We start from the raw sequence: 27978 nt of genomic DNA, 5'->3' as shown, positions 1-27978 counted from the left end.
TACAGCTTGCCTTACAGCCCTGCGACCTGCGACGCGGCACTCGGCACTAGTATCCAGCAGTATCGATACGACCAGTGGTGGTAGCAGGTCGAAAGCATCGGGCGACCCGACGTGATGCGAAAGACTAAATTGGAGTACCGCTGGCTGGGACCGTAGGTAGTTGCAGGCAAAACGGCGACGTGAAACCATGGAAGAGGTCTTTCAGAACGGCAACTATCAGAGAGAGGCTAACGCCAACATGACCGCTATGGAGACGCGGAAAGAGGTAAAGGGCTTTGGCTCGCTTTTTCACACGCATTCGTCTATGGCAAATCGATAAGTCGCTCTCTCTCTCTCTCTCTCTCTCTCTCTTTTTCTCTCTCTCTCTCGTCACAGTCAATCGCAGTCCGCCTTTTTCGGAGTCGCGCTGCCTCGCTCGTCGCCCGCGGCGAGTTGCGCGACTCCGGAATTTCGGAAAGACCACCTCCCGGCCGAGCGTTCGATGGATTGAACAAATTTAGAGACGTCGATTAATTGATTTAATTTTAATTAACTCGCGAATATGTGTCGCGCAGTGATCATCGGAGCACCGCGCAGCGCCTCTCAATTGGTGTTAGTGACTCGTGTTCTATTCTTCCCTCGATCCCCTCGTATACCCTCGTATACCCTCGTATATTGTGTGAGCACAGCTGTTGCGTACTAATGTTTACTACGCCAAAACCGCGACATTCCGCACGAACGATAAGGAAAATAGATGGAGAACGAAGGCAGTGTCTCTCAAACTCTCGCGAACGTTTCGAGATGGACTGTTATGCCGCGTCAATATATTTCAGGACTGCCTGCTCGATCACATGGAGATTTCAATAGTGGAGGCTGAGAAAAGGGCGAATAGAGCACTTAATTTAAGAGAATTCTACACGGTATACCTCATTGAAACTAAGTGAGTAAAAAATCAAAAATACGAATCGTGTAACAGAGTTTATTGCGAACTGATATGAGTTTTATTTAGGAAATACTATTGCATGCGGTTATTTATTATGTGTGATTTCTTTCTCCTTTCTTTTACAGAGTCACTGACCCAGATTTCAAAAACGCGCTAACTAGGATAAGCTCGTTATGGCGGCGATATACTGAATTTGAATTGCTTCGTGCTTATCTGGAAATTTCGTATCCCTACATCGTGTTACCACCGCTGCCGGAAAAGAAGGTTCTCTACGCTTGGCAGAAAGTGACGACTGACACGTTCGATCCCGACTTCGTTGATCGCAGAAGAGCTGGACTCGAGGTACGTTTCCGATTTGCAATTATAACAGTATCGTGCGATGAATGTTGTATACTAGGAAAGTCATAGAAAATATTTCTGTGCACAGAATTTCCTTATAAGAGTTGCATCGCATCCTATACTTTCGCGCGACGAACATTTCATGGGATTTCTTCAGCAAAAGGACGGTTGGAGAGAAAGTGTTAAAGAAACAGGTAATTTTTATTTTTTACGCATGATAGAAACATTAAGTTAAAGATAAAGAAATATCTTAGATAATCATATTTATTATTTTTTGCATAGGGTATTTGCAGATTGCGGAATCGAAACTGAAAGCACTTAGCGTAGCGGTACGACTAAGAAAGCCGGACAAACGGTTCGAAACTATAAAAAATTATGGAATTGAGCTGCAGGTATGCTACGAATTAAAATTAAAATGTACATAAAGGCTTGCTTGGATAAATCAATAAGTAAAAAGGAGGCGCAATAAGAGCCAAGCGCAGTAATTAATGCGCAATATAAACGTTAGAGTGTCGATGTTTAACGCAGTCAAATTAGATAAAATATAAACGAATTGCGCTGAAGATGACCAAAAAAAGTCGAAACGTCCGCTAATCTTATGATGTAATGACTAAGAATATATAATATTGCGCAAGAATTACTGCGCTTGGCTCTTTTATTGCCTCCTTTTTACTTAACGAATTAAAATGTTATCTTCGTAATATTATATGTTTTATTTTAACAAAATAAATCTTTTAATGACCAGCGATCTTTGAGAATTTATTCGCCCATATTAATAATATTTTAATTATGATGCAAGTGTTGTCGGTGTGCCTTCAAATAATTATTTTTGCAGAATAACTTGTGCAATCTCCTGCGAGTGCGCGCACGGCTCGTTGAAAAGCAGCACAGTCTGTACAAGTTGCACGCAAATTATGGGCGTGTCTTCAGCGAATGGAGTGCCATAGAGAAAGGAATGGGCGACGAACTGCAGGTATTTCTTATTATAAAAAGTAACACCGCAATCGTGCCGATAAAGCGAGAAACATCGATTTTATTTGCTAACGTCGAAAAATAGAAAAAGCAACGCGATTTGATAAAATAAAAAGAAAAAAAGAAATGCAGTTTAAGTTTGCAAAACACCATATTACAGCTTGTTTTCTTAGAAATCGGGACACTACTTGGACTCGTTAGCGGCGACGATAGATACCACGCTCGAGGAGGAAGAGCTCATAGCTGATCAGCTGAAGGAATGGCTGTTCGGTGCGTCAGCGTTGCAGGCTGTGGTTAGACGCAGAGAAGCTCTGCAATTGGCTAAGGACGAAGCGCACGATGCCTTGACTGCCGCGTTTGAACAGAAAGACAAAGTCATGCAAGGTACGTAGTAAGATCCAAAAGTTTCTAGTCTAAGGATATAAAAAAGGTGTAAAAAAGATGATATTATACAATAAAATAACCATTTTTATTTTTTAATACAATTATTCTTTGTTTCAATACGAAATTAATTTTTCCTTACGTGAGCGTGAAATGGGCCGCTTTTCGCGCTTGTTTTGAGTGAGCAAAACGATCCATTTCGCAATGATGACGTAAGCGTTGAAACATGGAGCCATTTCTCAACTAGTAGAGGAATGAAATATTATAAAACAAGCGCGAAAAGCGGCCTGTTTCACGCTCTTGTTAGGAAAAATAGTATGAACAACTCGTGGGAAGAGTGGTCGAGCCCAAATGAGTGTGATGGTCGCACGAGCGAAGCGAGTCCAACTTCACACTCATTCAGAATCGACCATTTTTTCCACTAGTTGTACAATATACTATTTCTGTACCACCAAAAAAGTATTCTGAATTTATGTCCTTAAAATGGTTTAACATCATCCTATAATTTTGATTTAGCTTCTAGTGATTATTCCTTATTTTTTCAAAATTGGAGTCTGATTTTTATGGAAAAAATATTATCGGTGATGAAGAAGTGATCTTTCCGTTTAAGTTAAACTATTTTAACGACAAAAATTTAGAATATCTTTTTTTAATGGTATAGAAAAATTAATTCATCGTTCTAAAAAAATGTATTGAAATAAAGTAATTATATTAATAAATGAAAATTGTTTTATTTTATCATCTTTCATTTATCCGGCCAGAAACTTTTGGACTTTGCTATACGCATTAGAATAACTGTGCCCGAAATATAACGTTTGAATTTGGTTTGGTTACATATACTCTCGGGAATGCAAAACTTTGTTTTCAAGGTAAGACTGGTCTGATGTCGCGTTTATTTGGCTCTGTGGACACTGAGGAGGTTCGCGAATTAAAAATCCTTCAGCTGGAGCAGCGAATTGCGCACCACGACGAAACTGTGAAGCAAGTGGATGAAGATTTGAAGTAAAACCACGTTTTTAGACATCATCTTAATCGATATCCGATGATAACGTTAATAATTTTAATAAATCACCGTATAGGTCGTTCTCCATTAAAGCCATGATGGACATTGAGAGGTTCCAGCATCAAAAAGTCGTTGATCTGAAAGAAACTTTGGCAGCTTATTGCGTTCTGCAATTTAAATTAGCTAGGAAGGTCGATATATTAAATTTCATATTCTACGGTATTCGTGTTTCGCGATGCTTCTTGACGATAACATTATTCTTCGTTGTTACAGGGTCTCCAAGCTTGGCAGCACATCAAAGGTTGTCTCGAAAGTATACCGTGAAAAGTTTACGACACATCGCGAAACAGACTGTCACAGAACAATAATCGTCTTCACATTTCTCATACGATATACATTCCTGTATCTGTAAGCTTTCACTCATGCCATACGCTTATCACATGGATGTACATGATTGTTACTATTTAAAATATCAGACTATAAGGAATATTATATGTATATGTATGTATAATTCATGTTGGATATATATATATATATATATATAAATATGTCGGAACACTATTTAAATATTTATATGTATTTAGTACACCGCTTACGCGAAAGATCGTACTTAATCGTGTACACCAAATTATGATACGTGAATCGTATGACTTATATTTGCTATATGCAAATGACGATAGATGTAATTATCGTGATGTAATTTTTTATACACTGCCCTTCCATCGTTCGAGAGATAGACACATTAATTCCATTTTCCACAATTAAATCAAATTTAATTACTTTCATGTAGAATTATATTTGTTTTCGAATAAACGTAAAATGTATTTGTTATAATATCTATTATTGAAAATCGATATGCGCGACAAAAGCTCTTGTATATTATGTTATTATTTATTATATATATTTTTATCCATATATTTTCAGTATTTTGTTGTTACATTAGAAAAATTATTGGCATTTAGGATACGAATCTTTTTCCGTTAGTTTGTAAGTTTCATGATTAAAAAGATCATGTCGTATTAACATATACCTAAGATTTATAGAATCGTTATTAATTTTATTATATATCTCAATTGCGCGAATCTCAAATATGTTTTGTAAAAATTATGTATAATATTCCTATGCAAGGATACTTGTTTAATTATTTTTTCCTATTGCATTTAAGTATAGAAAAATATACAATTTCTATGTGTTTGCACTTTATATTTATTTTCTATATAGATATCACACAGTTATATCGTCTTATATATTATACATTTTTATATATATCTGGCTTTATGTTATAATGAGCAAGCAATTAAATATATATGATTCAATTTGCATCTATGACTGCATTCCGATATTCACTGTCAGCAACTTTCAGTACTGAAAATCTATAGTATACGTGACGTAAAATATAGATTTGCAATACTGACAGTGAATATCGGAATGCAGCCTATGTCTCTTTATTGACTGATAAAGTTATATACTTTCAAATCTTTTTCTTTTCTGAAAGGAAAAATACTTTTTTGCTATTCAATCAATTGAATAGCAAAAACTACGTTATCATATTATATATTTTTGGTACGTAGTGTGCAAATGTATTTTAAAATGTAGAATATATATTTTCTCCTGAATTATCTACACACACGTGCGGTTTCAGAGAATCACTTTCCGCCAACTCAAACATGTTCCTGCTCAACTGTCAAAATATAAAAGATATAATTTTATCTGGTTGTGACTTCGCTGGGATTCTCAAAATAATTTTCAAGGATATGAGTACGAATATATATATATATATATATATATATATATATATATATCGTACTATTTAATATTTATAATTAATAGAAAATTATAAACGATGCGTTATGTATATGAGAAATTTAACAGAATTGCTTTTATGAAATAGAATTAATTTGCGATTAGTTGAAGGGAATAAGAGAATAAAAAAATCAGGTAAATTTCAGACACGTGTTACAGGTGTCCATCTGTAATTATCAAAAATATCGATGCCTGAAGATATCGATACATATACAGTTACGAACAACATTCAGTAAGACACGCGGATAAAAATAAATAAAGAATTTTACAGTTAACGACTTATACTTATATTATTTACATAACAAATAATATCACATTATAAAAATTTAATCGATATGAGAAGAACCACGGTACCTTACATTAAGTTGTACTCTACAGCATTACATTCCACGAATAACACGAAAGGATCTGCCTCTGCAACATTTGCAGACTTTAATCTGCAATAACCCAGGTAGCAAGATGACGTCTAATTATGACGTCTAGAGACGTCTCAAGACGTCAATTAGACGTCATTAAAACGTCATCTGACGTCACTCTGCTACTGGGGAAGCTCGAAACGTGTAGATTGTACTAATTTTATCAGGTCAACTGAATTAACTTTTACAGCATATTTTCACAAGGAAAACGTTTCCAGGTAAGAGAGCATTTAGATTTTATTTAGAAATTAAATGTCGTTGTAGCTCGTGCAATTTGCGGCACGCAATGTCAAAAACACGTACACGCGACGCGTTTTAAGATGCCTGACACGTCCATGAAACCGGGTTATCCGAAATGATCGCTTTTACTTGATTTCATAACTTACTTCGAGCGCGTATTTTACATTATACATTACGCGCGCATATAGCTGCTTTAAACATGCAGTCGACTTAATTGTTAGAATGGCTTATGTACAATGGTCGATAATAATTGAAACACTTATTATAATATTTCCGTACTTGGCAACAATTTTTTTTTCCCAAAAACAATGGACAAAAAAGAAATTAGATCAAGTTTGGATTCAGTTCCCCAACGCTCTAGAAATAAAATTTTGTTGCATATTCTTTTATTTTTAACGTCAGTAAATATCCATATTGGATATCAAAGAGAATTCACAAAATTAAAAAGCATAACTCGTCGTGTACTTGTCGTATACTTGTGTTTATTATTCGAGTTTTAATAAATTGGAGTTATGAGAAAATCTCACTCTAATGATCAATGACCGCATGCTTGATGAGAATGTGTCTCGAGAAGATTTACAAGAGTCGAATAGCAGTATGGTATTTGATTTATATATTGACTTACCATGATATACGAATCGCAATATTTCTGACATGTTTACTCTTTCGATGCTCCGGATTTATTAGATTTTATGCAACATTGGATGCTAGCATTCAGCAGTCGTACAAAATTGCGCAAAACTCGTTTTGGCAAATAGGTGTTTAAAAAAAAATGTTAACACTTATTCATGGAAGTAACTTTTTTAAAGAAACAGAACTGATAACACCAAATATCATAGTAACAAATGTATTTTTTGTCTTCAGGAAAATTGCAAATGTGATTGCAACAATTAATATCCAAAGAAATGTGCCTCTCAGAGACCACTGGAGACCACCCGGTGAACAAGTGGAGACTTTTCGAAGACAAAATACATTATACAATATCTTGTGTTATCAGTTCTGTTTCTGTAAAAAAGTTACTTTTATATAAGTGTTAATATTCTTTTGAAGCACCCTGTAATAAATCAGCACGTTGATTTTATAGATTTTTCTAGAGGTCTCTCTACTTTCTATATGTTCGTTGGACACCCATTAGGACGTTGTTAAATTAATCATGAGATAGAGTTACAAGTTACAAGCATCATTTATCTCAGTCTTCTCCATTCCTAAAGAAATCCTCAAACTTTAAACGACCTCGCTTTCAGATCGCCGTCGCAGTTGAAAGTCGTGCGGCGCTATCATCATCTCCAGGTCGTTAGATAATGGCGTTGCTTCGTCGACATGAATAATGCAGAGAAATCGACGAAAAAAAGTCAGTCTTCTCGAAGATCTCGAATCGCGAAAATATCCGTGTTCTACACGGGTCGTTGTTCGTCGCGGACGTTCCACATCGTCATCGATAGCTCCTCACGAGGATTTCCGGCCTCGTCGAACACGTGATCTTCCGGTACGGTCGAACCCCTGTGAAACCTGAGGACCTTCAAGCCGGGCAGCCACTTAAAGAATCTCCACCACTTCTTCTCGGAACTGTCGATCCTGGTCACATTCTTGTAACTCGTTCTTTTAGTCCACGAACCCTTCTGACTCCTGCGAATCGACCGATCTTTGTGACGTCCGCTGCTCGGTGATCGCAGGCTGTTCTTCGTTGATGAGACGTCGTTGTTATTCTTCGTTTCTTTAGCGTGTCCGCTTCGTACCGAGTTTATCCGAGTTGTACCCAGAACGCTGGTAGATACCAGTGGGTTTTCTGCATCATTTACGGGCCGTTTTTGACTCTCCTCCATGGAATTCCCCGAACCTTCCATGCTGTCGACAATTATGCCTCCATCGGTCCCTGCCATCCTTGAGCCGTAAGCACCGATGGTCCTTTGTTGGGATCGCGACAAGCTGGAATAGGATCGTTGCTCGTTACGTGCTGGCAATCCAGGGAGTTTGAAGCTCTTCGATAATGTCTCCTGGAATGGATCAGACTGGATTCACTTATAACAATAATCGAGAAAAAAAGTTTATTTACTAAAAAAAATATGAATTGAAGATTTTTGGAAATTATTGTGTCTGCAATGTTTTAATATGTTCGTTCAATATACCAACACTTGTTCCACGACACTTGTTAAATTGTTAATTTAAAGTTGTTATTATGTAATTTTTATTCTTTGTGAAATACTAGAATCCTTCTAATCAGAGTCTGGCCATACGGTAACAACTTTTGATTGCAGGTTCGCCATTTTTTGGCAAAAGCAAGAGAGACGTACGGAAAGAGAAAGAGATAGAAAGGAAACATAGAAAGGAAGAGAAAGCAAACAGTAAATATGTATATCCTTCTCTCTCGCAAAATTTTGCTAGAACTGCAAGTTGGCCGGACTCTGATTAGAAAAAGATTCTAGTGGAATACATTGTGAAGGTTTCTGTTTTGCTTACCATAAACGCCATACGGAATTTGTTCGACATAATATTGTAAAGGATTGGGTTGATTGTAGTGGACACGTAATATAAAACGCCTGACACGTAGGTCATTAGAAGGTAAACGAACTCCATCCATGGGCCGTTCGATGTGATGTGATCTTCTGTATTAGTGCCATATATAGCGATCAATCGTTGCACGTGAAATGGAGCCCAACAAATAAAGAATGCTATCACAACAGCGACTGCAACAAATATTTCGAATAATATATAATAGTCAGATACACAAATATCATTTTTTACATAATACTTATTTTATATCTTTGTGATGAATAAAATATCATCAGTATTATTCTGCATTTTTTTAAGTAACTGATTGTTATTCGTTAGATAGCTAGGTTGATCAAATGTCATCAGTATCGGTAGACGTTATGCATTTACAATGTTAACGATTTTGAAAGTGCATGTTTAAGTGGCATTAAGCAACTAAGATTAATAGCATATTGAACGTCAGACAAGTGTCACGGTCATGTACACAGGCATGTACAAAGATTCCACTGCTTTCGCACTAAAATAAATACGCACTAAATACAACGAGGTGACAAAAGTTATATTGCTATATAAGCATTTTACTTTCAGTGATAGAGAGATAAAAATAGATGGCATTGGATAAATTTAATTCGGATAAATTTAATATTTCTGCGAGGTTAAAGAGCTTTTGCGTGGACCAATAAACGTAAAATAACACGTTCCAAATATCGCAACGAGTTAATAACTTGCATTAGGCAGGATCTGTAGAATTAATGCAAATGGAATTTGCCGTTAATAAAATTTAACTCAATTTATTACTAAATTACATATCACTTTATCAGTGGAAATTACAAAGCACACTGTAACGATTTGAACCTTATATTTAAGTACGTCGTAAAGCGTATCGTAGAGTGACCGATGCATTTTCCATCGCATTAATGGCTTGTGCATTTTTATGGAGCAAAATACGGTTGTTCTTCACGCAAGTGGGATATTACTAAATAGTTTTATAATTGAATTTTCCAGCGAGCAAGCGTTTATGAGAATTTAGTAATTGAATTTTTTTTCACATTATAATATGTTATAATTTCCACATTATCATTTATTTATGTTACTTGGTGCGTTTTTTAAAAACTACATTAAACGCGTCCGATGTATATCGCGATTGCGTGTGTATATTAAATCGATTTGAAAACAAAAGTACATCCTTGATCACGATAAGAATATTGTTTGAATTACTGCATTGTCACTTTCCGACATCAATCCTATTATGCGTTTTTACAAAGAACTTTATCGAAAGCGCGTTTTGTTCGCGCTGTGTAAGTTTAATGAATATAACGTTGTCAGTATATTTTCTTGTATCCCGAAAAGTATTCGCTGAAATAATTACATTAGTTTTATTTATTACCAAAACAACAGAATATTTGCGTGTAATTCAATTTGCAGCTGTATCGGATTATATTTTTCTTTAACGTTGCAATATACAGTATCAATTAACGTGGGCTATAAATGTCAGAAGTTATGCGATATATGTATTTGCTTCGTCAAAATTAATAAAAACTTTAAAAAATGTACAATACTGCCATAAAATTGTACAACATAAAATTCTTTGACATTAATTATTATAATCAATGTCAAAGAATTAAATTGTAATATAATTATAATTAAAAATTTCATAATTTAAATAATATGTCAAAATAAATGTCTAAAAATAATTTTAAGTAAATAAAAGATTGTGTACAGCATTTATGGTTTAAAAAATATTAATGAAGTACTGGCTATTATATGTTTAAGTCGATACATTTACACAATAAGAAGTTTTTCTTACATTTCGCTGTCATTAAAGAGAGGAAATGCTATATACAGAATTCTATAAAGAAGTTACTATGATTCAATTTATGCCGTAAAAAAAGGATTAGCTACTATAGCAAATTTAGTTGTAAAATAGGGATAACTAACATTTTTTTGCAGCAAGAACTATAATTTAGCAATAATAGCATAACCTTTTGTTAAAGTTTTACTACTACTGCTAAATTATAGCTAACGCTGCAAAAATGTTAGTTATCCTTATTTTACAACTAAATTTGTTATAATAGCTAATCCTCTTTTTCCGCGATGACATACGTTAGGAATAAGAAGTTGAGATGTGCAACTAACGTAAAAAAAATGTGCAAATTAAAAACTTGCACATTGCTTCCTCATCATTACAGATCGCTACCATTGCTCCTATTTTATTTCGCTCACAAAGTACCTCTTATGAGAAAGCTTGTATTTTATTTGATGCATAATTATTAGTATTTATTAGTTTGGCTTCCTCATAGAGGAACCTTTATGAGCGAAATAAAATAGGAGCAATGGTAGCGATCTGTTATGAGGAAGCAATGTGCAAGTTTCTAATTTGAACTTTTTTTTCCATTTTAAATTTAACCTTTTTATGAATTGAAAAAGGGTCAGCTTAGTAGGACAAGTGGGGTTTTATAATTGACGCAATATCAAATCGATGTTGACTTTGGGAGTTCAGGTTACATGGTCTATATATGGACTTCGCATATGAACCTTTAATCGCGTATAAAGCTGGGTCTAATGAACCAAATCTTGAAGAATTATAAATGAAATAGAAATAGAAATGACTGAAAAATATAACAGAATTAGAAAAGTTGCCAATAACACAGGCACACAAAAAAAATGTGCGGAGCCAAAAAAGCGACCTATATCCAAAAGCATATTTCTAGAATGTACGTTTATAAATAAAAAAATTAACGTCAGAATTGTTAAAATCCGTTTAGACGTTCACGAGAAAAATGTTGATCGTGTTGTAACATTATACTTTTATTGTTAATAACTTTTGCGAAAAAATTTTTTTTCGCGACCGAAACTCGGAAAAATCTTTTTTAACATAAAAGCTATAACAAAATCCACTTTACAGCTAAAAAAAAACGATTTCAAATGTTTAGTAGCCAACTTGGAAGAATTCAACCTAAACTCAAAATTCAAGGTCAAATAAAAAAAAACTGGTAAGCAGAAAATTCCAAAAATTTGGATTTTGACTATGCTCGACCAATACTACAATGCTATATAGGTCGCTTTTTTGGCTCCGCATATTTTTTTGTGTGCCTGTGTAATTAATACTAAAAATTGTCCAAAAGCATCAATTTTTAAAAAGTCTTAAGCGGTTGAGACCTGAAGTATAGTCTTTAAGGGTTAAAGTTTTATAATATTGGCAATTATTCTAATTCTATTATATTCTTCAGTCTTTTCTACCTCTATTTTATATATAATTCTTCAAGATTTGGTTAAAATCAGTTCTTGAGTTATAGAAATTTCGGTAAATTTGGCACACACATACACACACATACATACACACACAGGACATTTTTTAAAATTACGATTTTTCGACGTTTCAGAACATTCTGAACACATTGGCAGCAGCAACTAAAAAAAATTTTTATACGAAAACAAAGCTTCCTCTATGAGGAAGCAAAATTTATTATAAATCTTTATGCGACAGGCAGGCACAACAAGTTTTGTTTGTTAAGACATGGATTACTTTAGAAGAATATCGAATAAGTATATCTCCCCGAAGGAAACGTCTATTGTGGTCTCTGGATTTTTCCGATCTACGTATTTTCCTTTGCAAATCACGTTTAGAACTTTGAACCACTTGATTACCATGCGAAAAGAAATCTTTATGCAATGAGTGGCGCTTATACGTAATTATTCCTATCCGATGTTATATCATATTATTTCTACTTGCTATATCCATTATTTCGTGCAAGTATCATTACGAGCAATCGTCCATAATTATGGTATTATGCAACTTTGTAATATAACTACTCCTCTTTCTGGCAATTCTGGTCTTTTATTCATAACTTATTACAAGGGACACAGTAAACAAAAATAAAATAAGAGTAATTATAAGTGCTATTATATGTCATTAACATATAAGAAAATTAATATGCTAAAAATGATACTTCTTTTGTAGAAAATAATTCTGTATACCTAGTATTAAAATGTATCTGTCTCACCGCTTCTATGAAAATGGCTGAAAATAGAGTTGAGATACACAATTTATAACTTTCTATTAAATTGTTAATTAAATGTCACATAACATTAATTAACAACTAACTACATATTTGACTCTCAGCCCACTTTTTCCTTGTTATTTATTAATTTCAATATTGAGAGCCTGTTTAGTTAACTATCTATTTATTAAAATTTATTTTACATAAATATAATACGTTTACTGTACAGTAAATAATACGTTTCATAAAATAAATTAGAAATATAATACTAGATTTTATAGAAATATATCGTTTTGCTTGATTTTGAGTATCGTGATCTTTCTGCATATAACTGTATGCATCAAAGACCTACAATTTAACGCCGATTCCAAATGGCTCTCTATAGAAAGGTGCTCATGGCGCGATACTCTCGGTTGCTTTTTCTTTCCGAGAGATGACGATCGAATAAAATCCAATAATTTTTGATCGGATTTGATCTCAGATCTTGGTCGGTTTATTACAACAGCGCATTATCTCTGTACCACGATCGCCACTACAGAAATATGTATATACATATATAGAGTGATTAAAAAATACTTGTACAAACTTTGGAGATGAGTTCTCCACACATAAACAAGAAAAAATGTCATATATACATATGTGCATAAATGTCTAATTTATAAGTTATAATCGAAAGATACGTTCGACAAAAACTAACCAAATACATCTATGACCAATGTAATACATCTTCAGTTCAATTGTTTATCTACTTATAATTTATAACAAATGCTCAAAATGTCCTCCACCTGCTTCAATGCATATATAGACACGATGGATCATGGATTGTCGCACTCTTTCAAAGATCCCGGTTGCAGATGGCTTCGCAAGCATGATGCGTTGGTAAAGGTCTCTTTATTTGTAATTTTGAATAAACTAGAGCTTTTATAAGTGTCTCCACAGATAAAAATCTAATGGATTTAGGCCAAGTAAACGTGCAGGCCTGAAATGTAATCTTTCGGTTATAACTCATAAACCAGACATTTTCGGACAATACAATATATATAATGTAATGTTTTTTTCTTGTTTATGTGTGGAGAACTCGTCTCCAAAGTTTGTACAAGTATTTCTGAATTACCCTGTATACATTAAACAATAAATTTTATAAAAATAAAATAAACAATTTTATAAAAATCTTTTCAATTGCTATATTTTTAGAGACAAAAAAAAAGAGAACAGAAAATATCTATAGTCGTCTGAATAATCAGAGTAACCTACTTTTTAGGCAACGCCATTTACCTTTCTAATTTTTTACATAAATTAGATCACTCAGATAATTTCGAGCATATATTTCGATCTTTTTTTCTTTCGATTTCTCTCTCATATTAATTAACTCACAAATTTCCTAACTTTTGTTTAAACATTTTAATTATTAATATGTGTAAATTATTTATAATTGTGTGAGCTCTTATTTAATAGCAAATTATATTTCAATGATAAAAGTGCAGTATATAAATGGAGAATCTTAAATATCTTAGCGTCCAATGTGTTGTAGGTGTATATCAGAAAACGGAAAGCGGAAGATATTCTTCAATCTGATCAATTTCCGTTTTACTCGCACGTTTTTCCGTTAGGGGAAAAAAGTCGTGGGTAGATGACAAATTTTCGGCATCGTTTGCGCAATACACGTTATATCATTTATGATTAATGTGCGCTTTTGTTTTTGGTTAAATCTATTATACTTAACGTAGAATTTAACGTGGGATCTTGTCGCGAATAGCGCTAAAGTTGACAGAAAGTTTGGCAATTTTAACTATTAACTGCACAAGAGGAAGCACATCATCGTGATGAAATCGTGTATTGAAAGGCTGACCTTATTAAACTTGCGTAGACAGAATTTACATTGTAAACACGATACACATGCATTCGAGATATACTAAAGCATAATGACTGCGCAGTACCATTCGACAAGCTTACTTTGAACATAATTTGTCACGTGAATAATTTTCCAACTAAATTATCATGCTGAATAATATTTTACAAGATAATTCTAACGGAGAATATACTGTACTTATTAAATAATAATTCGTAAAGGACAATGTATAGTTTGCTAGAATGTAATTGAATCTTATATGATACATGAGTGTGATATTTTTATCTAAAACGAGGTAAATAATAAACGAAGAATATACAGACGGTTTATAGCTTATTTACATAATGCGAAATTAATGAGTAATATATCAGCGAAGAAACAGGTTTGTTTTTTTGTCGTGTTATGTGTAATACTCCTCGTTACGTGCACACAACATGCAAACACTTATCATCAATTAGTTCACTTATAGAATTGTATAACATGGTGTGAATAATTAATAATTCAAGGTGTATTAAGTTATTTTTAGTTTTGTCGTTACATAGTTAATAATTAATAATAATTAGAAAAAGAAGCAAAAAGCAAAATAACATGATACGTTAACTCGTATGTTTCAATTTTATAGCAATTTAATTATTATTATTCTTTCTCGTTATGATATATTCAACGCAAGCGGAATAATTTGAATCTAATATGTGATTTGCAGAATTTTGTGAAAGCATTTAGGCATTGTCGGCTGCTTGAATACAATGAACTACTATTGATCAGCTCAGACGCATGACGTGCGTATGTTACGCAGAGCATGTTGTATGTTATCACGGATTATCTTATATTATTTGAATTATTTGAATTTTTCATTGCAAATTTTATTATAAAATCAATAATGATAAACAATGATAAACAATAATGATGAAATAATTTATTTGATTTGACAAAGTAATTAAAGACTCATTGTTATTTCGTCTCTGTCGGTGATTAGATAATAAAATCTTTACAGAGATGACTGATTTATGAAATTTCAATAATTACTGGAACAAATTATTCTTCTCGTATTAAGAGTTTTTTTGTTTTTACACGTGACAGAATTTTATTAACCTCCGACATGCATTTCATGTCAGTGCAAATAATAATAATAACAGTTTGCGAGTCGATCATCGTGGAAAAATGCGTTCTTTATTACATGCAACTTCCGCTGCTCGCGATGGATACTAAAAAAAACATATTGCTGGAAAAATCGCCGTTATAAGAGACTCATTCGCCCATAGGGACATTACCAAGAGAGTAAGATTCGTCCATAATCCATCTATCTCGTATCTCTTCTCTTCGTTTTCCCTCCCGAGTAACTTGGGGTCATTGTTGTATCGATTCCGTATGTTTTGTTTTCATCTCGGAGTTATCGACTTATATAGGAATAAACTAATAGGTACTCTTGTTTCCATTTTTCAAAAATTATACTAATTGCGAAATCTTCATACATATATCCCCGTACATGCTACTTATAAAGTTTTGTAAGTATTGCATGGGCATAAAAAATATTTCACGGATGTACGAATGCATGTGCGCAAGAACCAACAAATTAACATAGATATTAGATCCGATATCGGACCATTGTGTTCATCGGAGCATGTGCTCATTGTAGCAAGTCATACATCTCATTGAGGGTGAGAAAGATGAAAGTATGTGAAATGTGTTTATAAATATAGATATCTAAAAAAGATGAGAAATAATAATGTTATCGAAAATGGCATATTTTACTTATATAACATTATTTTCTTTAAGCGTTTAAATATTTACATCAAGAGTTGTACACTTTTCCTCGGTAGGAAACTCAAATTCCTAAATTAAATATTGTTTTTTTCCGGAAGAATCAGCTTCGGGAATCGGGAGCTCAGAATTGTCACGATAATCAAGTGCGAACAGTTTGATCACTCGAGCCACCGAAAGCGAGCATTTTTCATAGCTCCACGTGTGCGACGTGATATCTTGGAAAAACATCCGCGTCGTACGGAGCATCCCCTCTCGTTTACCCCACAACTGATGGTTATCCTCTTTCGTGACGTGCTTCCGCAATTCATCCTTCTCACTATTATCGGAAACTGACGGCGATTTATCCTATGGACATAGATTCGTCTTTTTCCCCGATGACATCCCCGTATTTTCCAACCACACCGATCAACAGCACGAAAAACACAAGCACGTGCACTGAATATTCAGATGCGCAAAAAATATTTCGCCATGTTTGTGCCAACAATCATCGTACGATAATCATAGATTATGTATTTTATAACGAGCTTATAATCGATCTTTTCACAACAGAAATGTGTTATTAACGAAAAAACTGAAGGTAATCTTAATTTGTGTTAGAAACAATATTTCTTTTTTTCTCGCGTATTTTTTCGACCTAAATTGTGTGTATTGAGAAAATGCGATATAATCTTTACTGTCAAGAATTGATGAATAGCCTTGTCTGCATAACGACTAATTTGCGTCTATCACAAAAATTCAATCAATCAATTGACAATCGGTAACGCATGTACGTTCAACAGAATAAATTTGCCATTATATTGTTGGATTTAATGTCCATATTATGCTCGATTAGAGTGACAGACATTCGATCTCTGTACTTGATAATACATAAGCTTACTAATGAAACACCGGTATCAGATATAATAAATGTTTGCGCTTGATTAATGGAGTAATGTCATTATTTTTTCTATTATTTTATACATATATATTCCGATCATAAATGTACGGTTAAATCACAGATTGTGTACATAAAATGTACAATTATCATATATATAAATTTCCAATGCAACTTTCCAATGTAAACTGTGCCGGTAACTAATCCTATTTCAGTCAAACAGTTTAATCAAAAGTTTAATTAAAAGTCAGCAGTGTGATACGAGGATATAACTGGTTTTCGTAGTCGTTAGGATCATGGAATGTTATTGAATGAAAATCGTGTGAGCGCGTGCCTTTACCGAGATGTCGATCGATAAACTAATTGCAACTTGTAGCGCGCGCTATATTTTTCCGAACAATCTTTGCTGTACCAAGTAGATTGATATTTTATCATCCATTTTATCGCGCGTGTTTCTGTTCATTAAGATGATAAATCGTTGGATCGAACCGCGTGCGCATATACTCGTGCAAATATTATGATAAAATGATATAATAGAAATTAAATCCTAGCGTATTACACAATTTACACGACGTTACAACGCGCGAAATTATACGAGACGTCTGCAACACCATCGTACACGCGACATCCTAATGCACCGTGTTGCGTTCCTATCGATCATCGGCGAATATTTTCTAGGAGAGCTTTCCGATAATTACTAATTACACCGTTTCTTTCGAGCGACTTTGATAGAATTGTACACTTCGCGCGACTTTGATAGAGTTTCACGAAGGAGAGAGAGAGAGTCGAGGAGATAAAACAAACGAACTAAAAATCGAACGTCTATAATACGCAAACTTTTATGTAAGTATGTCTTTTCTTTATTTTACATGTACACCTCTTCGACGCGATGATCGTGAATGATCGTCACGTCTCGAAAGTTATATATGATCGATATTTAATTAGATTTTATTTGGGTGTTCTAATTAGATTTACACAATCGGTTAACTTTTATCGTGTCTGTCAGAGGTCCTCATGATGAACAGAATGGTAAAGTTAATTGGATGGGTGAACCTTTCGGTGCTGTATCGATAAAGTGTAATTTCTTTCGCTCAGCGTGTGTCTTCGATAATTGCAAGTTGACCGCGTTTACTAGAAGATACCTCATCAGATAAACGCGGCCGTAGAAAGACATTTCTCTGTTACGTTAACCCTTACATTTAACGAGAACATTACGTGTTCAAGGGCATGTAAGGACAGATAAGACTCGTACATCATTAGTTGGTTTTACTGCAAATATTATTTCATCTTATCGCGAATAAATTTTGTGTATGCATGAAATTTATTTATCGTAAATGAAAGATATTTACGCAATACTGACTCAAACATATTAAGTACTAAAATATATTAATTATAATAATAAATAATGTTATTATTAATCATTTATAGTTAAAAAGAACTTTGCAGTATATCTTCCCAGCAAATTACTTTACCGAGTATTTTAAAAATTTATAATTTAATACATCAGAGAGAATGTCACGCCTGTCACATTTGGTCATATTTTTCTCGCTGTATGTACCTACATTTTATTCAAACAATTGTTTCAATTTTCTCTAGGAAAATATGGCTGACACACACGGAATCATTGGCTTTAATTTTTCACGTGGCAGTGAAAAGGAATTAAATACGTCCCCATCGGTCTATCTTAATGCGTGTACGATGTAGTATTTTTCATGTTATTCATGCATGTGATTACAGTGTGCCTATCATGTTGATTGCTTTATTTATTCGAACTTGACGGAGAGAAGTTAGGTTGATTAAAGTATACTCACGCGCAAGATTAAAGCGCAACAGTTTCTACGTGTGCCCTATCCTACTAGTGCTCGGAATTTTCCAATGATCGAACAATTCGAGCGAGTCGACTTCGATCACAGGTGTTAAATTATTCGGGATCTTTCGTGAAACAATCGAGAGGGCGAATTGCGCGTCGCAGAAGGAATTTATAAGAGCGACTCGGCAGCAAGAATAATTCGAAACGTGCAGGATACGAAATGTAATCATATCGACAGTTAGCAGTTAGTAATCGATATCTCGTGAGCTTATAAGCCGCATTACATTTAATCCGACATACGTCGCCCCACCATACAGCAATGTATTCAAAATAATGTATGTAAATAAACGTACTTTGGAATGCCGCATTCTTAGTGAGATGTTCTACATATCGTTTACACGCGATTTACTTTAAAGCATCGCCGCCAAATCTAAATGCGACCTTAAATTCACTCCCGGAGGCGCCTCGTAACAATTCACGTAGAGAGGTAACATCCCCGCTAATTGAAAATTAACTTTTCATTCCGGGAAGATAAAATCTTATACTTTGATCTTCATGGTAATCATATGTTACAGTTGCAATTAAACCTAAAAGAAAATCAAGTAAAGTTAGTAAAACCTGTAATAAAAATATAAGAGAAAAATAAATAAACTGATTCTTCGCGGATGACATAAGACCTGTTAGTTTTCGCTGAACTTCTAAACTAGTGCAATAAGTTGGAATGAAACAAATATATTTTCTTTTATTCTAACTTATTGCACTAGTTCAGAAGTGCAGCGAAAAAGAACAGAGCAACAGTCTTTTTTATATCTTGAAGTGGCGTGTCCAAATATGAACAAACAGTATACAGTGAAAGAGAATATCGTCGGCAAGTTACACCACCGGCGACGACATCTCTCGAAGACAAGAGCATGAACACGCGATGTCGTCGCTCGTTCAAAAATGTATGTACATACATAATAAGAAAATAAGTATAAATTCCAGCTGACTCAGATCTTATCAAACTTTAAAGAGAAAGAATGCCTGCCAATGTGTTGATGGGTTAAACGAGGTCCTGCTATATTTAGCTTTCGAAACGTATTTAATAAAAGGTCGGATAAGTACAAATAATATTGATTCTGAATATACTCTGCTACGTAGGAATCATAAGAATGAGCATATAAATTCAACGGCTATTCGTGTCGATAGTCAATCAATTTTTATATATTGGAGTATTTTTGCGCTTTACTTTACTATGCAAATAATCTTGATTTGAAATGTAGAATTAAGCGGCAGTCGATCATCCACAATAAAGAAGTATTGATCGTGAAGAAATAACCGACCACGACCGAGCTCTCTTGCATCGCGAGAGAGAGTTTGCACATTCGATACGGTAATATACTATCCGGCAGATCTGTTTACTCAGAGAAATAACGCAACATGCAATACCGTAAATATATATAACACATGCAGATGCATTTGCGTGCTCTGCGAAATAAGTTCGGACAATGTTTGTCCACGTATAATACAATTATCGAATCGTATAACGAAACAATTAACCGTGCGTTTTTTTCATATTCTCTCTCTTTTTGTCATGCATGGGTCAACAGCACGTGCTACAATTTATACTATCGATTTGCTGATTCGTGCTGAATTAAGAGATTAATTCAGAACGCGTAAAGTGAATATCTTCACTGAGAAAAAAAATCTGTTAATCCCAAAAAATATTTAGTCCGAGCAACTAAACATGTTAGTTAGTTAACTAAACATTAGTTGTCTTAACAATTATTAAGTTGCACTAAAAAAGGTATAATGCATTTATGTCAACCTTTAAAATTTTTTAATCAAGAATTAATTAATTCAACTAATGTTTAGTTAAACTAACTAAAATGTTTAGTTGCTCGTATCGGATTAAATATTTTTTAGGATTAACAAATTTTTTTCTCAGTGTTCTACTATTGATTTCAGTTAATGTGCTTACGGGGATGAAAAAAAAAGTAACTCGTTGTTATCATAAATCTGCTTCGCAAAACTAAAAACTTGAAAAATTAAAACGAAGTTAAATATTCTCATACATCTCGCATCGTATTCGTGCATTCTATTTCGTTCAAATATTAATTTACATGTATAATTAGAAGAGACAAACTAAATCTCAATTTATTGCTAGCATTGCTGCCTCTTTTTTACAACGGTAATTGATTTTACCGTATATCGTGTTCGTTTCGTACAGCGAGTTGTCATTACGAAAATCATATATTTGGAGTTATTTTTTTACATGTGAAAAGAATTAATTGCAATATGAGTAATTTTAGTCGTTATGAAGACTTTTATATCAATTTTTATGAAATCGTAACACGCCCATTCTGATTTTGCCAATGTGTACTTCCGTAAACAACTTTCGTTGTAGAAATTGTGCGTTGACAGTTTGACAAATAGAAGGAGATTGATAACTATGCGAGTAATTTTATTAACCTTTAGAGGACGGGAAGCCTATTTTTAGGCTCCAAATTATTATATATAAGGGTATCTTTGAGTCGCCGAGTTTCATAATTCCGGGAATCTCTAAGGGAAACAAGTAAGAATATGCCCAGTGCGTAGTATGTTCAGAAAAAGGTATTCGAAGACCAAAAAGGTATTCGAAGACCAAAGTTTATGTGTCGTGAGTACGATATGCCTCTGTGTACCTTGCTTCGAAATATATCACACAAAACAACATTCCTAAATATATGCATAAACGTCGTAAATAAAAACTTTTTTTTCACAAAGTCCTTATAAATTTGTTTGCATTTTTGGTAATTACCCAGAATAGGGCCTTTTTTGAATTTTGATATTTTTTTGCGGCTCTCTGGATAAAAATCTTTGTTGTGACTCCGACAATAATAATAATAATCAATCGAGGAATCCAAAGAATATGTAATCTACCTTATTTTTTATCTATTTTTTTTAAAGTAACTTTCAACTTTTCACGCGAGCGTTTAATTTTCTTTTACTTGAAAGTACACATACCTATCAGCAATCTTTTTTGTTTTTCCTTTAAATAAAACAAGGATAGACATATGATTTAACTATTAGTTAGTTTACCAATAAATTGGAATAACCGGCCCTTATTAGTATTGACACAAACAGTTATACTTCTCATTGTCGGTTACATTTGTTAATAATTTTTTAATAAATAACGAGCGACGGCCAAAACCATATTTACGCTTTCTAAAAACATAAAATTGTATAGGGTAGGTATTATAGTCCAACAATGAATCATGTAAATTTCAAAGGCTTATATCTCTCTCAATTATGTTGGAGATCTGTGTTTTTGCATACAGTTCATGAATTTAGTTGACTACTGTATAAGATAACTCGTAAGTTATTTTTAAAGTTTAGCCACAATTTCAATTTTTTTAAAACAATGTCAAATGGGGTGTGTACACAATAAACCTAACCATTTTTAACAATAAACTATATGTTTTACGCCGTGAATTGTTAGGGTTATAGTTTTATCATATTTTAAAATTGGTTTTTTAGGAAGCAGATAATTATGAAACATGATAAGTAAGGTTAGTATAGTATGAATTTAAATTCATACTATAAAATAATGCAACAGAAATAAGTTGCTTACAGAATTATAAAGCCAAATACACACGCAAGATAATAGAATAATGGAAAAAATAATAGATATAACAACAACATGAAAAATACGTAAAACTTACAAAAAAAAACTTAGTTTGTCACTCAACCCAAAATTCACAAAATGTGGTCTTAAACGGCCGTCCTTCGCGTGATCTGCCGGTCGACTGGGGAGCCGAAGAGGGGTTTACATACGAGTCGTTGCATGACAACAGCACAATCTGGTAACGTCACATTTATCGCAAAATATCGCGAAACATCGCAATAGTTCATAGTGTACTACTGGTTCATTGTTGGACTACCTACCCTGTATATACTTTTCAATATGCCAACTATTTTCTGCTTTAACGTGACGCACATGTGAATATCTATATTCAGCACAAATAGGTTTTCAGCTTGTTTGTGCTGAAAAAAATAGATACGTTACATATTCTCCTCCGACTGATTATCTATTGAAGTAACAACAAAGATGTTTACTAAGAGAGCCGCGAAAAAAATACCAAAATTCAGAAAAGACCCTATTCTGAATATAATTACCGCACTTTTTACCTCTAAATTTCAAAATATATTTTTATAACGAGATTTTGCAGAATGTATTTCCATATTTCTTACTCGAAACTAAATATAAATCATAATTTTTTTTTAATTTTACAATTATATAAATGGAGGTTGCTTATTTTTCGTATAACACTTTAACACATATCTACATAAAAGTTATAAGTAAAAAATCATAAAAAGTCATGAAAAAACCTGCTCGTCTTCTAAAGATTAAGAAAAAATTTGATATATTGATTGATTTATGCAATAACGTGTGTCGTTTTATTTAGGTACTATTTTCTTGGTAGACATCCCATTGCGCACTTCAAGTTCGGTATCCAGAGTAACACCCGCAATTTTAATTAGATTTTCAAAGTCTCAAACTTTTAAGAAGTAATTAAGATTTATGAGTAAAAATTTAATTTAAACCTCATTTTAATTTGTAATTGTTATTTGTAATGTAGTGCAACAGAAAAATCAAACTAGCTAAATAACTAGCGAAGTAAGAGCAAGAATTAGTTGCGCAATGGAAATTAATATCAGCTAGACTGTGGAAATTAATAGAATGATCGTTATGTTTACACGTGCATTACGACCTTGAATTAGCCAACTCTACTCGCTAACAATTAACTTTAATCGCTTAAAACTCTGTAGCTATTGTAATCTTGATATTCTCATCCCTCAAGATGATCTTGAGTCTAATTAATCTTCAAAACATGCAATTATAATAATTATAATTATTTATTAATTAATACTTCCTCCAGCAATACAATTGCGTTTACAATCGGTCCATTTGTGTAATATTATAAAAATTAATAAAAATAGAATACCTATAAAAACAAAAGTGAAAAAATAAATTTATAATATATAAAAATTTAATATGAGTCTTATACAATTTAATAGGAAATCTTGACTAATAATTTCTAAATAAATAAATCGAACTTAAAACTGAATATATTAACTTATATTAGCAATATCATTTTTTTTATGTTGACGAAATTCCACAAAGTCGTGAAAACAGCGCGGGCATAGCGAGTGCATTGTTATGTTCTCTAATAGTGTCATGAATGATAATCTTCTTTTGCATATTGCGTTGCGTTGAAATCAAGTTTGCCCCCAGGCCAAAGTTTTAATATTAATTCCACGATATTTATGGCAGTCTCGAACAATTCTAAACAGTTTAGTGTTTGACCTATACTACTTTTCAACGAAAATTTTTTGCAGTGTTTAAAAGGGATACATTTAAAATATTAAATAAAACAGGCACATAAACCACTTTTTTCATGTAATTTTTAGCGACGTATTTCACGCTGCATAAAACAAAATTCATATACCTCGAGATATATACACACACAAACACATAAACATAGGATTAATAAATTGGTATCTTTTATTAACTTTTGGAATTGTTTTTCTCTTAAATGTAGAATTATTATTATGTACTGTAGCCCGGTAGGAATAAATCGACCTTCCGCGTGCAGAAATTATTTTACGCCTTTATTTATTAATTTTTTATTAATCGCAATTTTAATAACTGTTATTATCACAGCATATTGACATTTCACATTTATCATAAAATAATAATGCGCATTTATAAGAGCAATCCATGCGATCATTACAGCGTCGCGGCTGGAATAGTGTAATAATTATTTGCGGTTTACTGGATCGTTCACGTAAAAACAAAATGATTCATGAAACAATCGACTCCCAATGTTGCGTTTTCTTACGTAAAATATTAACAAGCGATTTACTCTTGTATATTTATTTAAATTCGCTATTAAGAGTCCTTCACATTATTGATCGGTTTCTAAAGAGAGATCCGGCCATTTACCCATAATTATTTATCTCAACTAGTTTGACACTCAAAGTTTATAATATAAATAAAGGGGATGAGACTGAACACATCGCGGACGGAGAAGAAATGGCGCGAGAGCCTCGCATCTCACCTCACCTAGCATCTTCAACACCCTCCTGGACGATCTCCCGGGATAATGTCTGCAGTTTCTCATCGACTCGTTTCTGCCCGGCACAGACATGTTCGAGTTCCTGAGCTTGAGGCCGATCAGTATGTAGAGAAACGTGATCAGGCACATCGGTATCACGAAGAACAGGAATGTGGACAGCTCGAACGAGTGGCTGACAATGATCCTCTTGACCGTGCACATCACCATGTCGGGATGCTTGATGTGCCGGACCACGCCGAACTGCAGGGCTTGCGGTAACGCGAACAACAATGCCACCAGCCATATTATCAGAATCAATTTGATCGCGCGGGACAGATTCGACAGGGTCTGCGAGAGGAACGGATGGCAAATCGCTACGTATCTCTCGACGGTGAAGGCGGCGATGGTGAGGACTGACGCGTTCGTCGACGTTTCCGAGGCGAGGCCGCGCAGCACGCAGAAACCCTCGCCAAAAATGTATGGGTACTTGCACCAGACCAGGTACATCTCCGCCGGTAGGCCTGACACTAGCAGCAACAGGTCGGACACCGCCAGGCTAAAGAGATAATAGTTCGTGGCGGTGTGCATAGACTTGTTGCGCGCAATCACGACGCACGTGCTAACGTTGCCGATGATGCCCGTGAGGAAAATCGCCGCGTAGATTATCGTCACCGGGATCACCACGTACAGAGAGTCCCGATACGAGCCGGGCGAGAGGTCCGTGGATCCCAGGACGTCCGTGTACGTATCATTGAAGTAATGCTCCGAGGACGACTCCGGAATGTCATCGTAGATGGCTTTTAAGTACGTGCCGTTTGACAGAATGGGCAACACCGTCGGGGCCATCGCGGTCTTGATCACTTGATGCGCGCGTACTTATTGGAAAGTCTTTTACTCCTTGGCATTCTGGATCAGCACTTTCGGCAATTGATTCTTTTCCGATAATTTGCAGGGAAATTGCAACGTTCTTTCACTCCGGTCGTCAATTTGATTTCATACAATCAAGTTTTGATCTGCTGCACGCACCATTAAGTTCTTCTTTATCTGTTTAAGTTTCTCTTCGTTTCCTTTTTGCTACAAATAAATTAAATTCTCTGGATATAGAAGATGGAAACGAGAGAAACTCGATGTCTATTTCACTTAATTTTGAAGTTCAATCTCGAAAAGTTGCCGAATGAAATTACGTGTAGTTATCTTCTTCTTGTACCGAGGGGTTGCGGATCTTCCTACATTTTCGATCTACTGTAGAAATTTGTTTCAAGCTCGGGGCAATAATAATTTGTTATCATTTACTTTATTACCGAAGCGTATGTACACGAGTTTGAGATCACGAGCCTCACGAAATGTCTCGCGAAGTGAATCGAAGACGATACGAATGATACGGCTTTTTATTGGATGCCAATTCGAGTTTATCTCTTTTAATTTTCGAAATGACGAGATGCTGTTTAATTAGCTTCTTCATGTATGCCGGAGATCTGGAGCACGTGGCGATCTTACACGGGAAACAATCTCGCGCGGCCTTGCCCGCTGTTCGTTTTTCCTCGGGCGTTCGTTCGCGCAAAGTGCAACACCGCCGTTACGGACGCCGGTCGAATCACGACTGCCGACGTCGCGACGCGCCGAAGAACGCCGGCCGTCCGTCTATCCGGTAGATTCAGCGCTGGCGCGCCGATGTATATCTCTCGACACCTCAAGTTTACCAGAGGTTTTCCCGTTTTTACGTATTCTTTTTCTTTGACGAATCATGAATGGCAGTGATGGTAAAAACCCCACTTTTTTTTACAACCAAGTCTTCGAATCGTGTACCTCTGCGTCTCAAGTAACTACGTTCGATTTTCACATTTATTCGCAGCCGTAATGTTGTGCGAGTTTGCTATTTCGTCCCAACTCAGTCTAAATTATATTTATGTATTTATTCAGTGACTCGACGAGAGCGAGAGAGAAAGAGAAAAGAGGGCAATCTCCCTCCTGTTTGCCAATGTCGCCCTTAACGCCTTATCGCGCTATGCATTTATATCTCTATGATTTCATTTTGGAAGAAACAAAATTTATGCAAATGTATTCTTCATCTTAGATTTTAAATTAAAAAATACAATATTCTAGTTTTTATTACCATGCGTCTTGCATGTTTGAGGGGCAACTGTGTTTTTAAAAAAACTTTTATATTGCGATGGTATACTTCTTGATTGATGCAGATTGTTCAGAAATGTATTGACAATTTATCCGATACAATGGTAGAACCAAATACCAGAGATTCCTGGTATTTTAAATAATAAAAATAGTAATATCTCTTATAAAATAAAATTGCCTTATATCGGTATAAGTCGTCTTGACTTTTCTTGAAAATCTTGTAGTTTACAAACCAAACGCAATTAACGACGTTAAGTTCTGATACAGAGTTATGATGAAAATTCTCTACTCCAATTTATTTCTTCTATTTTAGTATACGCTTTTAGATGTCTGTAAAACAGCAGCGCGAAAAAAGTCGTTATACGCAAAGAAAAAGTGCAAATGCAAAAATATCTGAAAATATTGTCTTCTCTGAAAATGCTCTCTATTGTTTTATCGTCCATTATCTTAATCAAAGTTGAATTAAGTAGTCAAATTTTTAGAAAACCGATATAAACACCGGTATAAACACAAATATGACAAGCAATTATCTAATGGCAATCACGAGCCATTGGCGAAGCAATACATAATCGCGTGTATTTCCGTTCCACGTGCCGCATGCGCTTTCGTACATACACGTGTCGCATGCGCCTCATTCATCTCGACATTACATAAGTCGAAACTGCATAAACTAGCTTCGAATCAAACCGCGCGCAAAAAGCGAGATCAATGTATAAAATATTAGTTGTACGAGCGAAATAAAGTTGTATCGGATTATTTTAATATTCCCAAGCGCTCTTCGTCGAACAATCGAAGCTAACTCAAAATCGTCCGCTCAAAATTAAGCGGAGCATTTGTGTTAGCGTGCAATTTACTTATCTATCAAATTAATTTGCGAGCAATAATCAGATTACTGAACGTCATT

At 34.4% G+C, this 27978-nt stretch overlaps 2 protein-coding genes across 4 annotated transcripts; one reads left to right on the top strand and one right to left on the bottom strand.

The window, feature by feature from the left end:
- Positions 1-36: 36 nt before the first annotated feature.
- On the top strand, positions 37-4937 carry LOC139817285 (sorting nexin-4). The gene is made up of 10 exons (XM_071785251.1): positions 37-265; positions 813-919; positions 1048-1264; positions 1350-1455; positions 1544-1653; positions 2097-2234; positions 2407-2617; positions 3484-3616; positions 3694-3808; positions 3891-4937. The coding sequence occupies exons 1-10, from the start codon at positions 188-190 to the stop codon at positions 3939-3941; spliced, it is 1266 nt and encodes a 421-aa protein (XP_071641352.1). The 5' UTR covers positions 37-187; the 3' UTR covers positions 3942-4937.
- Positions 4938-5556: 619 nt separating this feature from the next.
- On the bottom strand, positions 5557-26560 carry LOC139817284 (pyrokinin-1 receptor). 3 transcript variants are annotated; one of them, XM_071785249.1, is made up of 4 exons: positions 26129-26560; positions 24953-26018; positions 8534-8760; positions 5557-8070 (listed from the first exon to the last, which is right to left on the bottom strand). In XM_071785249.1, the coding sequence occupies exons 2-4, from the start codon at positions 25788-25790 to the stop codon at positions 7471-7473; spliced, it is 1665 nt and encodes a 554-aa protein (XP_071641350.1). In that variant the 5' UTR covers positions 25791-26018; positions 26129-26560; the 3' UTR covers positions 5557-7470. The 3 variants fall into 3 exon arrangements, with proteins under 3 accessions (XP_071641350.1, XP_071641351.1, XP_071641349.1); XM_071785250.1 differs by having other exon boundaries at positions 26442-26546; XM_071785248.1 differs by having other exon boundaries at positions 24953-26183; positions 26442-26518.
- Positions 26561-27978: the final 1418 nt, after the last annotated feature.

This window comes from Temnothorax longispinosus, chromosome 8 (genome assembly GCF_030848805.1).
Source record: "Temnothorax longispinosus isolate EJ_2023e chromosome 8, Tlon_JGU_v1, whole genome shotgun sequence".
Taxonomy (NCBI): Eukaryota; Metazoa; Arthropoda; class Insecta; order Hymenoptera; family Formicidae; genus Temnothorax; species Temnothorax longispinosus.
This window is presented reverse-complemented; position numbering and strand designations above follow the sequence as displayed.